This window comes from Dendroctonus ponderosae, unplaced genomic scaffold (genome assembly GCF_020466585.1).
Source record: "Dendroctonus ponderosae isolate FM_Combo_2020 unplaced genomic scaffold, Dpon_F_20191213v2 Dpon_F_20191213_129, whole genome shotgun sequence".
NCBI classification, from domain to species: domain Eukaryota; kingdom Metazoa; phylum Arthropoda; class Insecta; order Coleoptera; family Curculionidae; genus Dendroctonus; species Dendroctonus ponderosae.
Genome location: NW_026017414.1, coordinates 4,146 through 20,202, shown reverse-complemented (window position 1 = coordinate 20,202; position 16,057 = coordinate 4,146). Strand labels below are relative to the sequence as shown.

Below are 16,057 nucleotides of genomic sequence, written 5' to 3'. Positions count from 1 at the left end.
AAAAACAAACAGAAACTGTAGCTGCTTCAGTAGTTTTAAAATGATTCTAATTTTGGTTAGTTGCCCGAAGGACAGACTGTTAGCCGATTTTGTTTTCGATGTGAAACAATGTATTCAAACCCAATTAGTAACTACATTTATAGCAAATATGCTAGTTGATATGTAAATGACTAAACTATCACCGCAACAATGTAAATAATATTAATTAATGTCCGAACAAATTACAGAAAATACTTGACATAATTGCACGTTACATTTACTTACCGATAAAATATGTGGGTTTGTTATTCCACATAAAATATTCCCTAAATTTTGACATTTGAATGTTTGATGGCCACGATTTGTGCGGTAATTTCAATATGGGAATAATTAGCTTTGTGTCGTTATAATTATTTGTGTCGGTTTTATGTCCCTATTTGAATGAGTAGATGTTGGTTTGGAGTGATAATTAAATTCGCCAGATTCCTTTTTAGCCGCAATATTTGCACGCACAAATACACTCAAAATAACAGAATGAGACTTAACTTAATGAATAAAAATTATCGATAGTTTACCTAAACTGTGTTCAGTTTTACAAAAACGTATTTATTTTTATACATATTTATATTGTACAATTTCAGCACGACGAATTTGTGCACAATAATAATTTCTGCATATACGAAATATTTTAATAATAACTAACTGAAAACAATGTGTACTTGTGTACACTTTTAATTTATTTGAAATCAAAAATTGCCAACTAGCACGTGAAAATTGCTGGCTTTAATGGCCGTAATTTATTTTGCCTAGTAGAAAAATAGGTTTCAAATATCTATTATATTACCATGCTTGCTTGCTGGACGTTGAAATTACTGGGATTTTTCGTGTATCATGATGAACGTGTTCGTCCTACATGGATTTATGATGTCGGGCTAAAATATTCGCCTCCTACCGAATATCCGAAGATAAATTGTGTGACTCGGTTTAATTTGTTAAACATGATATTTAATTCGAACAAAAAACTTTGCATCGCTGCTGTTTTTAGAATTTTATTCATAATATTGTTAAATATTGGCCTATTTTTCTAAGTTTTCATCTATTTGGTCTATTTCTATTGTCTGTAGTTCACCGGTGTGTGTGTTGCAAATTTATCATTTACTATTTTTATATCAGTAATCGTCTTTTTCTCTATGTTGATTGGGACTTGTATAAATATGATTACATAAAGCCATAAGTTTTTTAACAAGTAATTTGTCCTTCTGTTAACTTTTTCATTTAATGTTATTCAACTTTCAGCTTGTGGAGTCTTGCTGCGTCGGTCGCAATTCCATATTTATCAATTTTGCCTAGATTCGTCATTAAGATGTTAAGTAATTAGAAGAATTCGTGTTGTTTATTTTTATATTCGATATGCATTAGTTAAGTTTCTCTGTATCTGTTGATATCACCGTATATGAGACGCGTGTTGAACTAGAACGAAAGAAAACTCATCTAATTAGTTATATTTAAAATTATTTATTCAACAAGGATACACGAGTATCCTGGTGTAAGCCAAAATCCTCCTCTTCGACGAACCCTTTTTCGAAATGACTACCAATATAATTACACGGTACATTTACTTATTTATGATTATTACAAGTTGGCATGGGAAGCTAATGAGATCCATATATTTTCCTCAATTAAGGCTCTTATGTGGAAGGAATTGGTGCCGCTTTTTGAAAAAGCATTTGACATATTTCGCGAATACAAATGCCTCTAATTGTAGGCAGACTGTATGAAAGGTAATGTTCATAATGCTATTCAGATATTCACTTTTCCCGTGCTCGCTGCTAGTCGCTTTTGATGGACTCTAAAATTTCCTCCTATATCATTTTCCTTGAAGCGTGATGAATGGGATCGTCCCAAACAGATTTATGATACCTTTGTTAAAATATGAGCCGGAAACCAAATATTCTCGAATAGAAGAATGATGATACAATTTTCTGAACAACTCTTTAAATTGAGATGGGCGACATTTTTTATGACGACGGAGGGAAGTCGAAACCTGATCCAGATTTAAGTTCATTGTTATTCGACACATTTAATTTTTATAATTCTTGAAAAATTATTAAAAAATAAAAATTTGATGATTTTCAATTCTTAAAAGCCTCTGAGTATCGAAGGAAAATGCGCTTAGGAAAAGTCTGATATTTTTATTATTCCCACAATGCCACAATTAAAGGAAATTGAAGTGCCTGTTATTGTTATTAAATATAGGTATTACATGAATTAACAGCTCGTCCATTAAAGTGTGGAATTTCTTGTTTTAACTTATAAAGGCAGAAATTACACACTTTAATACACTGTTTGGTAATTCATTTTGTCCAGTGTGTACACACCCAGTTCCTGTAATTTGCAAGTATATTGCAGCTTGAAGACACGCGCTTAAATATTATGTTCTGCTTGCTGAAACAATTGTTATGTACATAAACTTCATAGAGCTTGAGATTAGAAGGTTGAGAAATCATAATAAACATTACCACCTTATTTGGACGGACTACAAATCTATTCACTTAAAAATGTTTAATTTAAACCTAATTAAACTTGTTGCACTAATGCTAACATTTTATGTATGAGACATTTTCAAGTGTTATAGCAAAACAGCTTTAATGCTCACACATTAAAATTACATTAATAAATACATCTTTCAAACTGAACTTTTCGTACAAATTGGTGCATTAATCTTCATATCACATGATTGACGGAAAGACATCCAGATATCGCAGATCCCTCTTGTAAAGATTTCAATCCCCGGAATGGAAAAAATAAATATTGAAACGTTGGAAGGTTTGAAACGGAAACAAAGCCGGAAAAACATTTTTAGCTCTGCCAGTCAAATGTTGGATGGGTCAGAGGAACGAGGCCGAAGAAAAAGATATAAATCCGAAGAGACACAAATTACGGCATCAGCAAAGCTGTCTAGCCGTGAGTAGTCCTACAAGATTAATGGGAATCTTGGGGCAGTAAGCGCCTTGACAATGCGACGGACGCTGAACAAACGGATGTAACGGACTGATGGAAATCTGTAATGGATTCACGATGGAATGTCTGTTTTTCCTTAGAGTCCTCACTAATTTCGACAGTGTGACCGGATGTGACCTTTACAGTTTTAATTACTTGAACTTGAAACTTAAAACTTATTCAGTACGGAAGCAAGCGCTTCAAATTTGTCAGAAATTTAATGTGTGCCTAAAATTTAGATTTTTTGGGACTGAAGTGGAGACAACTGGGGTGGGGGTGCATGTTAAAACCGCCCCTTATTTTCAAGAGCGTTGATTTCTTTTTGCAGCATAGAGTTGAAATGTGTTTGTGAGCCAATGGTGATTGGGCGCCAATGTGCCAAATAATTGTTATCATTAATAACTTTATAAATTTTAGCATGTTTCTGATAAATCCTACTCTGCATAGCTACTGCGGTAGGACACGTCTTTAATCATCGTTTTAATATTTATTTTGCTGATACGCAAATACAGAAATGAGAAAGACTTAATGAATCTTTTAATATTCATTAGAGTGTTGCATGATCATGACTTACTTTCATTATCCCGATTCGCATTTAAATATGCCTTTTTTGTGCTTAAGTAGTTTTAAAGTATATTATTAAATCCTTCTTATATTTAAATAATTCTCATGGGGCATATTCAAATGGTTTCGGTCATGGCTGTTTGAAGGTCAATGTTCCGGTTCAATAAAAACCGGTTGCCATTTCCTTTGTTATACTGTGTTTCTTCAAAGAAACCGACTATAATGCGTTATTTTAAATGTGTGTAAATTCAATTTTTAATTTATTTTTGACGATAACGAAATTCTACTGTACTCCGTATTAATATTTCGTATTAATCGACGCGTTTGAAAACGAACATATGTATTTTTATATCATTGGTTTCGAAAATTGTCGAAGAAGCATCAATTGAACTTTGTATCAATTAACAATCATTAAATTCATAGAGAAAGGTACAAGTTTATTTCCAAGTTGGGTTTTCTCGCAGGCCAACCATTTGGGTAGTTGAACCTTCCTGGTTTCAGCCCTTATTTAGACGTGCGAACACATTCTAACCAGCAACAAAACCTTTCCGCATAATTATTATATTTTAACATACTTCTTGATTTTTAATTACTTTTTGATATCAAATTTTATTGCGCCTTACTCAGTGTGCATCTCTTTAAGACGTCTTCAAAGTTACAAAAACGGTTTTATCGTTCTAAGCATTCATTGCGTTGCTATTATTTTTAACCCTCAACTTTTGTCGTTAATCGTCATCATTCCTCCAATAGCAAAAGCATCTGTTTCATTCATTCATTCAAGTGTTCCATTCGTGTTGGCAACAAAGGGAAAAAATATGATTTCACTATCAAACTAACTAAAGACCAAATACAGTCCATTTTATACTGTGAATTTTCCTGAAACAATAGTGTATTAAACAAAAATTAATTAGTTGCAATGTGAGCTGTTCGGGATAATAATAATTGTGAAATAAAGAACAATTTAGGCACATGGGTATCTGTTTCGCGAAGTAAAGTAGCCGAAGTTCACAAATTCCCAAGGAATAATTAATTATTTGATGGAGGCCTCAAGTTCTTCGCCATTCATTCTCTCGTTTTAATTGAAATTACATTTTCTGATGGATTTCGCCCCCAAGCTTTATTTTTATAAGACAGTGTTGGTCGGTATTCACGCCCTTAGAAAATAATTTTTTTTACATAATCCTATTTACATTTAGATTATGTTTTTGCTTATTTCCAACGTTTCATCACTTTCTCAAATTGCCTTTATTTTTGACTTTTCCTGTGACCGTTTTTTCTCATTTTCGAATGTTTTAAGCCGCAACGAATTTGAAACAAATAATCTGTGGGAGTGCTAAAAGTTAAATCGTGGATTAAACTCGGAATTTGAATTTCATATTTCTTTACTTTTTATGTAATCGAAATTTTCGTTTCGTTATATTATTATAGTATATTACAAAATAATATTTAGAGAGTCTGGATCTTGAAGAAATAAATGTGTTTTTATAAATATGTTTATTAATAAAATTATTTTCAGGCGACACCCAAACTCGCGTCTAAATCACACATCTTCGGTCTTTAGGAATTAATTAATCGAAGACTAAAGTCCGATATACATGTAGTATTGCTCAGGAGGATGATACTGAATTTCACTACTACAAAATAAAGTAATATTTCTTTATATTATTCAAGAGATCAACCTTGCTATGAAATCATATATGAATATGGTCGTTTTTATGCGCTGAGAAGAGATTATTTCCTACTGTCAGCAGGTATTGGCAGATGTACCTGAAATATAGCATTCGCAGGAGTTCCTGTTATTAAAAAAACTTCCAGAAGTAAAAGTATGACAAAACATAATAAAGAAAGTAAAAAAAAAACTTTCAGCGGATGTCCTTCTGGGAAGTGTGGGTTGATATTGGATAAATATGCTTTGGAAAGCTACATGGAAAATCGCAATGTTGTCGGCCTCCGTTGGTTTTTAGAATCTCGAATGCATGCCTAACATTGTGTTTAACCGGAATTTTCTTCAGTTCCAGGAAACTATTCCGGTTCTCCTTACATCCAATATTTAACACGTAAGTTGCGGTTCCGTTGAAATGTTCATACCCTGTTCTTACTGTCGAACTCCCAAGGTGACCATCGTTTTAATTAAACCACAAACTATCCAAAATGTTTCTTGCTTAATTAAAATACTAATTACGTGAGAAAGCAATTTTTTAGTTTGTGGTTCGATATTTTAATTGAGTCACGAATGTATATTCAATATTCTGTTGGGATTAGCATTATCATGGAAGGAATCGACGCTATTGATTCAATCAATTATTCTCTGATTTTTTTTTTAAAGCAGAATGGAACCAGCAACTTACATTTGTAAATATAATAATCTGGAACATTATTACCAAGCAATATTTTCCACGCTATTTACTCCTATTTCGTTTATGTTTTCTCAAGATAGACACGATGGAATCAAAGCTTTGGCGAAAATAACATATATTGTTAAATTTAAAAAAATGCAGGCACATTATCCGCCCTGTATTTCGTTACGACCCAAGAACGAATGACAATAAAGAGCGAGCACGGCCTTATCTTGTTTTAATTACACAGTTGAAAAGATTCCTCCTATCTATCTTGAGAAAAAAATATATGTGATATTTGTGTGTTAAGGTAAGTGATTGTATTAATTTTCAGATTCTGCAAAGTTTCCAAATGGCTTTTTTGCATTGTTTTCTAATATTTTACATTTTATCATTCAATCTTACCTCCACGTATGCTTAAAGGCAAGCCTTTACATTTCCCATAATCAAATTGTGAGGGTTCGGATACCAGAGTTTAAAAATATGTGTTTGATTCAAATTTAAGAAAAAATTCGCGTTTTGCAATTCAATTTGCCTGCTTTTGCTATTTTAATACGTTTCTTGTGCTACTTGCGGAATCAATACAAATTCCCACACTACTTGATGTATATAACCGGTGTGAAGTGCATTTTTTTGTTAGTTTAAATTTAGACTCCGAGAGCAGTCGCAATTTTAATGTTATATGTTTTTGAACATTTTTAAAACGAGAATCTCACTTTATTACTGTTGCAGCAATAGTGCACATATTGCATGTTCAGCGTTAAAATCCAACATGTAAAATTTCTAATTTATAACGCCATATTTCCAGCCGCTATAAGTAATGAGCCTAAAATCTGTTTTTCTGTCTCTCGTCTCACTATTAAAATATGACCCGTTTTCTTTACTCAATATACTTATATCCAAAATAATATTAGCTTGAAAGGCGTCGACACTAAGTTTTTACTAGACAAGTTTACAAGAAAACTCTCTTAGCTTCAGCTTAAAGCTGACACTGTAATGTTCACTTCTGCTCTGAAACTTTCGATCGAAAAACTGGAACGTAATATTATCGTCGTCTTTTTGTCGATTGCAAGATAAATCTAGCCTTTGAAATCACAGAAATATTTCACTTTGGAAATCAGTTAACAACAACCTGGTGGAACATAAAACTTTTAATATTTTATAGTTTTATAAAAAGGAGCAAAATTGTTGAACTAAACATTTAAGTCACTAAGAATCTGATAATCTTTCTTTGTCGTGATTTTTTTAAATTTAGTTTTAGTAGGAGCATTTTAATAATGGAAATGTATGCTTTTAAATATGAGGTTTAGTGCCACCTAAGCATCATAATGAGGGACATTATTCCCTAAATCAATTTGGTCGCCTTTGTATTACAAACCAAAGCCCAAACATGTCAGTCTAGAAGCCTCTATTATTACTGTATAAATAGAGTTTAACCTTTCTCGTTTATTCTTTTTGTGGGCATGCTAAAATCCAAACTCAAAGGTTGAAAAAGTGCCGTTGGTCATTTCAGATCCTTTAGCAAGATGAAATAACTTTTGAGGCCGACATCAAAGGAATATGTTATATCTACTTTAAACTCATTTTAGTCACAAGTTTACTGATACGTTTATCTGACCTTTTTAAAGGCTTTCGAATAGCTCGTAATTTCCGCGCCGCGTTTTTTTTTATCATGCCATTTCCCTCTTTATGTATTTTACTGACTTCGTAACGGACTCCATAGGGAATATAAAAAGTTAATTAAAAAACATTCACTGTGTGCAGTTGGCAGGTATTTATATTAAGGCTCACATAACTTAGTCATAAGTTTTCGAAACTGTTCAAAATATGTGGTAGTTTCCATTTTATCCTCCCGAAAATTGCAAAAAATACGGTATTTATTTGTTTACAACTTATTGATTTGAATGGAGATCAATAAGTATCTACTGAACTAATCAAAGGATTGCATAGAATATTTGCATTAATCATACCGGAAAACTTTAAAGAGCCCTAAGGGTAATTAGGGAAAGTAATCTAACTTTCAACTAGCGTGATCACTGGTGCGTGATTAACTGCCTTGTTCTAAGCAAATAATCCACAAAATTACGTCGATTAATAATTTTTGTAAGACTGGAGTTAAGGAATTTTACAAGTTTATTATAAATTTGATTTATTATTTTTTCCTTCGCGAATTCTGTCAACTCCAAATTGCAATTTGTAATGGCAACGTGTACTAAACAAGTTGAAGTAGTTTTGTCAAGAAATAACAAATATTATTTTTCGGAACGGAACTTTTGCTACTTTTTACTTCGCTCAAGAATTTTCACTATTTTTTAGTTTGGAATAGTATTTTTTTCTGCACTACATACAGAATAATTGTATTATATACAAAAGAAAAGTTGTATTGGTAATTTGAAAGTTGCCTATTATCTAATATTAATGAATTATATGGCAAATTTTAGGCATAAGTTATTATTTTCATTGTTCCTGAATTCTCACTAGACCACGAAATATAGAAAGTTTAATTAACCGCTTGAAGTAGTATTAGCTGGTTAAAAAAATTATGAAAGCTAATAAATTAATAAGCGTTTAAAGCTTTTTTCAAATTGCCTTAACGATGGATTATATGAAAAACAACCCGTTGCATATCAGAGTAAATCATGTCCAAGTAATCTTGGCTGAATTTGTAAACATATGTTTTTAAAACTGTTGTTTTGTTTTTTTAAGCTAAGAAATCCACGTTCCGATCCGCATTTAAAATATGATGACTTTTCGCCTTTCTAGTATAATTAACGTCAGACCACAATCTCATTATCAAAAGATTTTCATTTATAACACAAAAAAGTTCACAACACCAAATATATATTCTTAAAATATAGGCACAAATTTAAAGGAAAATAGTTTTGCCACAACTAGCAACTTCTCCCGGTTCAAACCAAGTTGCTAATTAATAAATTACCATGTTCGCTGGTTGCAAAAATGTAATTCACTCTTGAGCAGATACGCATAATCCGGTATTTCATAAAACATTGAAATTCAGCAGATGTGAAAAGAATTGAATATAATAGACTAATATAATTCGTATACGAAGTATCGGAAACCTCGGCGTATGCTCTGTATGAACAGGTTTAAAGGATTTTTTTTAATGGACAATCGGCCAGTTGATCTATAAATAAGTATTAAATAAATACAACGGCTTCCATTCCGAATCTTAAGAAAACACACAGTCAAATGCTGAAACTGATGTGGCAGTTTCATTAAAAAATTCACCTTTATTATATAATCATGTTGAAACAATGCTTAACTCTGAAAATTCGTATTAAAAAAGTTGTAGTTTGCTATATTGCTAATTGAATTTTGTTTGAAAGCGCCGTTGTAAAAATTGGTACTTTGCAGCAAACAAATGTTTGTCGGTGGCTTATTGCAAACTTTTCCGTAAATATAAACATTGACTTTCAGTGTTGTTTGGGCTGCTCTCGTTTAAAACTGTTATATTTTTACGTGCAGACGGTTTTATATTTGGCTAACAGTAAAAAAGTCGTTGGAAAATCATTTGGCTCCAAGCATAAATTGTTGTGTTGGTTAATAATAAGAGGTGTATTTTAAAGTAATTTTCCAGTCCCTCGTTAGTTCTTTGAACTAACCTTGCACGCTCAGTTCAGCCTCAAACCCGAAATTAGAACACCGTATTTACCCACCTATAAGCTATCGCCAAACCCCCATGTTCTACATTATTTCTTTAAAATCCCATAAATCATGAAACAATTTTGTTATATAAAGAACATTAAAGTCGAGGAACAATTCATCATTCTACTTTGACATTGCGACTCTAAGCCGGTTTAATCAGATTACGGTGTATTTTAACAAATTATTTGTTTTGCCTGGGCTAAAAGTTTCACTTTTTCCTTTTTTTTTCGTCGACTTCATTAATTACAAAAGTTTCAGTACGGTTTCAATTATGCGTCATTAAAATAAGTGCTTCATATTTTTTCAAGTCGTGAACATTTTTTTTTAATGTATTACCGGTACTGATAGGGAATTCGGAAATACATAATACCCGATTGAATTGTTAACAATAAATTAGTGCAAGAAGGAAATTGAAGAAATAACATTAGAAGATTAAACTGGAATAGTATTGTTCATAAGTTTATATTTTTTAATTAATTTGAGCTTATCCTGTAATTTCTCGATTATATTTTAATGAAATGTCCTTCAGAATCCTGCGTTATTAAAGGAAAACTAACGCATATTAGAAATTTCCATTTAACAAATAAACCTCTTCATATATTTAATTCAATTTATTTGCCCACATTGAAGAAATTATTCTTTAAATAGCTCTAAAATAATTCACACTATATGTATAAACCTAAAAAATATAGCTTTTAAAGCGTCCACCCCGCATTAAAAAGGGCACGTGTGAATAGCTTTTTCCACAATATCCAGTGCTTTGCATAAAAAATAACCGCACCGGTTATCAAAAATAACCTACCTACACCTGTTGAACGGGATGGAAATTATTTTTCCAATTTTTTCATTCCGTTTTACCGAGCTATTTAAAACAAATAAAAAGACACAAAACGAACCTTTAGCTCGTTTGAAAAGCTCGGCGAATAAAAGTTATGACCTTTGATACTCGGATTAAACGGAAATGTTACTCAACTTGAAAAGTTACATTGCGAAAGAATCTTTCTGTGATTTCAATGTTTCCATATGGCAATGCCGATTATCAAACATGTAGATTTATTATTTTTTGCCTGGTTTGCTTTCATATTTTGTTTTCAGAGAATTTATTACTCAGAGGTTTTATTATAAGTTTATCAAGTGAAACAGTAACGTCAGTTTTTCGAGACTATAGAGGATATGCATTATTGTAAGAATTGTTGGGTTAGTAGCGTTTTTATTATGTTATTATTCTTAAGCAGTTGTGTCTATACAAGAAATCGTATTGTTCTTGAAATAATTATATTGAATTTTAAATTTCGGAACACTTTTCGATTGGTTTTTGAGTAGGTAATAATCCTTCAAATGTCAGGATATTAAATAATTTATGTAGTGGCAGCCAAACAAGAAGCAAGACATTTGCTTCTTCTTTGGCCTCAATTGGTCAAAGAAATTGCTTGTAAACAGCCCTCATTAATTAATTACAAAAATTAGTTCCATTTTTTAAAATATTATTTTCTTCAAAACCTCATCTTTTTTTTGGCACCATTCTGTTTAGCAATCGAATTTCAAATTTATGTTTAACCATTTTACATAGTCGATGGTTTATAGTTTAATGAATGAATTGCTACCAAATGTTTAGGGGCCGACTATTTCCGCCGTAAAAAATTGGCAAATGATAGTTGCATTTTCGAACTGACATCCCACTGTAGGAAATTAGCCGGAATCATTTATTTGGCGCTCCGATCGCAAATTGATTTTTGGTTTGTTTAAAATATAAAACATGCCCAGTGTAAATAAATGAGTTTCCAGATAACGTTTGATGGAAAACGTCGGATCCAAATTCGAAAACGCCAATTTAATTGATTTGCAACGCCCGATGCGGAAAAATCTTTAATACAGGTACATTGCAAAATGACCGTATGGATTTTGCTCGTAATGTCCAGTTGACAAATGGGAGTTATTTATTTTTTATTAAGCCTTTTTATCCGTTTTGGCTGCATTTTGAGCCCACCAATTTGTTGCGGATTGTCTCGGATTTGAACTGCGATTTACCAACTCATTTGCTAAATTATTACTTAGTGTAACTGATGAAACGATCTTCTACTATCCATGAAAAATTGATGCAGTTTTGTGATGCCAAATCTTATTAAATCAAATGCTTGTATCACCAGGTGACTGAAAATGCAATTGTGTAGATCAACAATGTAAATAATTTTGAAAACACCTAAATATTCAACAGGTTTTTTCGTAATTTAGATGTGTATTTTGGTTTAATGAAAAATTTAACCATATTTAGTTAGTTTAGTTAAATTAATTTTTAAAAAATTAACCAAGTTTAGTTAAATATGTGGTTATTTAAGTAACCACATATTTAACTAAGTGGGATTTGTCGACCAAATTCCACCTTTTTTATCCTTGGAAAACTTTTCCTTTAATTTTGATTTTTAAGAAAATACGGGGTTTTATTTCCAAGTTTGATTTTATTGCTCACAGTGTCAAGTTGGTCATTAGAAAAGTTTTCATCTGTTTCCGATTCATTCGCGACATCATTGACAATGAGTTTGTTTGTCCTAAGTTTGAACGCATAGAATGCGCTTTTTATTAGTGTTAAATTTGGCATTTTTTAAGTGCAATATCTGGTAAAAATCTCTGGAAACTCAAACACTGCAACATGGTCTTAACATTTTTTAGCGTCCGAAGTTTAGATTCGTATTTTTGTCATATTTTTATTCAGCTGAAAAAAATTGCGCTTGCTATTGAATTATATGCAACTCCTAAGCAACACCTGTAAAAATACTTGAAACCGAAACGATGTTGAAAGTTTTACTTACTGTTATTTTATGCGTTTTTAATAAAAAAATGTAGCTTCTGTTACCCGAACTATTTGTTAGCTGTGCTACTGATAAACTTAAGTGAACTGTCTCAGCTTCTCTCTGGCTATTTTTGCAAGTTCATTAAAATTATCTAAGGTGTTTCATGGTAATCTTCTAGAGCAGCACTTGGATTAGTTAATAAATTAGTGTTCTGAACTTTAAGAGTTTGCATTACAACTTCTTCTGGATCTTTGTCACTATTTAGAAGAGAAATGTGCATATTTGTACATACACTTTTACAGTGATAGGCATCAACTTCTTCTTATCCACATTATCGCTGCCAGCATCAATAAGAACCAGCTCAGATTCATACATTCATATAAAAATGTTTCAAAACTTTAACTCCGAATGATCCAACTGGATCTTCTGTTTGGCTTTCAGTATTCAAAGAGGCAAACTGACTTCTCATGTTTAATGCTCTGCCGCTCTTATATTAATGAGCTCTATAACTCTTGTTTTTCTCTGCGGCGATTATTATGTTGATCTTCCTAACTACTTTCCCGTTATTTCTTCTCTTCTGAGGCGTGTATTTCTTCACTTTGCTAATATGTGCACGTATTTGCATCTCGTTTCTCTGTCCACCTTATGCCAATGCGACTTAATTTTCGGAGCATAGATACCCTTCTCTATTAAATAAATCCAATTGTGAATAATTTTTTGCGGGAATTGAAAAAACTGAAATACATGGACTAAATCCCAAGTGAGTTCAAATCAACGTTTGTTCGTCTTACTATAAGCATTACATATTGTGTCGATTGCAGGCAATTATTTAAAAAAAGGATCCTCGTCGTCTTACTGCAAACATCCTATCAATTAATGTTGTCCTGTTAACACTGTTTCATTACTTCAATTAACTAACTAGTATATAATTGCCTTGCGAGTACCACTTTTATTAACTGTCTGTTTCAAAGTAGGAATACTTAAATTAGTCGATGGCGTGCCAGAAATCAATTATCCACAATATCACCATCTCCGGGAAAATTAATAAATTACGTTTAACGTTATGAAAATCTTGATAAGGTAAATTAAGGTTCGGTATCAATTAACAAGACACATTCAATGATGGCACAGTCTTATCTAACCAGTTCAGGAAATTACAAAACTGCTGATGAATATTTTTAGTCTGGTTCGGGTGGAATGTTGGGTCACTTGTTGGCATTTCTGCATTATTGCACCCTTCGTCCGTACAATTTTTCGCATGCGTTGAAAGACGTTGAATAAGAAATTGGTCTCTTTTTCAGAATAAATATTTAGGATAGCGAAAATGATTCCCTCATTTTTTGTATCAAATTAATGGACTTTTTAGATCCGAAGTAGCACAGGGAGAAGCCGAAATATTAATGAACTTGTGATCATTTACATCAAAAATGTATTTTTCGCGGCAATTCATCAAAAACAGGGGACCGGTTAATGTCTCATTTGCAATTCGAACGATTGTATTGCGTAATTTGTTTCGTATCCGAATGCCAACCCTAAAATCAGACAATTTCTCGGAATTTTAGCACGAATAATACGGGAAACCTGTTTGATTTCATTTGCATAAGACAACCTTCTGCTGGAATTTAAATAGCGTAAAATATTTCTTGGTAAATATGCTCTAGCGAACTCTAAAATCAATAACTTGCCAATAAGAGTATTTTATGGAAAGCCAGCCTTGAATATGTTCAAGTTGGCAATGGCTGAAAATAGCACTAATGTAAAGCAGGATTAGTAATGGACATTCCAACACAGATGAAAATTTGATTGAATTAAATAAGCGCATTATATTTCAGAATCCTTATCTGTATCTAATTGGAAGTATTGGTTTCAGATCCTCCCGAAATTGTTACCAAGCCGAGAAACCAGCAAGTTAAAGCTGGGGGTGTAGCAGGGTTTTATTGTCAAGCGAAAGCACATCCAAAGCCGCAAATTCAATGGAGGAAGAATGGCAAAAAAGTATCAGGTAAGTTTATTTCAATCATAAAATCCTGCGATTGGTCAAGAAACTACAGTGTGTAGATGATCGAAACTTAAGATAGAAAATCTCATCTCAAAATATAGAAAATTGTTCCTATTCGCAAATTCGTAAGAGGCTGGGATGATCTGAAGTTAGAAAAGAGCACCCGAAACAATTAAGCTCATGACGTTCTAGATAAGCTACTAAATATAAATAAAATACAAGAGTTTTTCCATTATAAGTGATACACACTGTAGCGGGTATTATTGCGGATTTACTGGAAACCTTACATGTGCTTAACGAATGAATGTTTCTATTTAAGATCTCCATGTTTCACATATATTACAAGCATTCGAAATTAAAAATGAATATAAAGTCACGTCCTAACCGGTCGTAAATCCAAAGAACGCATTTAAGCGGTCGCGACAGCAGAAAATAAAACCATCCTAAAGAACGGTTAATCCCACTATGTGGATGGAAGACCGTTGTTTCCTGAGACGTCACTATTTGCAGTTTTCTAGGGAGAAAAAGCGGAAAATTTAAACGAAGGAAAAGAAAGCGTAATTTCCCAGATGAATAAAGCAATATGTAAGGTTTATGGCTGTTTAATCGTTTCACTGCTTCTGTGGCCTTGTTTCCTCAAACACGTGAATAACATTGTTGCTAGACGCGTTTTATAATTGCATGCCACAAATGTGCTTATATCAATATATTGCAGGTTCTCAGACTCGGTACCAAGTGAAAGATTTTCCTGATGGTGGGGCACTGCTGAGAATCGATCCCGTTAAGGCGGGTCGAGATGATGCTATGTACGAATGTGTAGCTGAGAATGGCGTTGGGGATGCCGTTAGTGCTGAGGCGACCCTCCAGGTTTTTGAAGGTAAGTTCGAACTTATGGTGAAAAAAACATATCGATAAATTGGAATGTTGGTGGAAAACTGTTTCAACCATCTGCATAGAAACGGGTATAATTTCAGACAAAAGATACCGACTGTCGTGGGATTAAACTATTTGGTGCTATTGATTTTTGACCAATTGGAATATATGGGTATGTAGGTAAATTATTAATGAAGGGAGTTGCATTGAAATTAATGAAATTTGGATTAAGAGTTGCGAATGTTTAACGGAAAATTTAATATTAGTTAGAAGAATACACTTCCATTATAGTTTTTAATTTGAAAATTTCGAGTCCTATGCGGCACTCATAGCATGAGTTTTCCCACATCTGCACAATTTATCACAGAACTGCTCATCTTGAAAAATCTGGAAAATGATCTGTGAGAAAAGTACACCTGAAGCCCTTCTTCAACTCTTATTTGTTGCGTCCTTTTTTAAAATTCGGCTTTGGATAATATACGCAAATGCTTTAGCTATTATTCCATGAAGAGTTACTTCAGACTTTTCCAAGAGTACTGGCAGTACGAGTTTGGCAATCAGAGTACTAGTAGCAGGCACTTTCGCTGGCAACTTTCACTTTTCAAGAGAAACATGTCACTTGAAAATAGCACAGTGCTCTGGTGTGTGCATTATCTCTAAGATTTGTCCGATTTAGGACTTCTTTGGAGAAGTCCTAAATTTTCTTGGGAAAAGTAGATGTGCATTCTAAGTTTTGAAGAGCACAATTTAAAAACTAACCGCAAATATCTATAATTAAACATCCATTTATTGGCCGTGGCTGCTGGTTAATATTGTCTAAGCCACAATTGCTTTTGCGCTCCTTGAGTAAT

General features: G+C 32.8%; 1 protein-coding gene across 1 annotated transcript; it reads left to right on the top strand.

The window, feature by feature from the left end:
- Window positions 1-5,555: 5,555 nt before the first annotated feature.
- LOC125502360 (tyrosine-protein phosphatase Lar-like) lies at window positions 5,556-15,210 on the top strand (the record flags this gene model as incomplete). Its single annotated transcript, XM_048663188.1, has 3 exons — window positions 5,556-5,600; window positions 14,205-14,336; window positions 15,049-15,210. Coding segments are annotated over 3 exons (339 nt in total), but the record flags the coding sequence as incomplete, so codon positions are not given.
- Window positions 15,211-16,057: the final 847 nt, after the last annotated feature.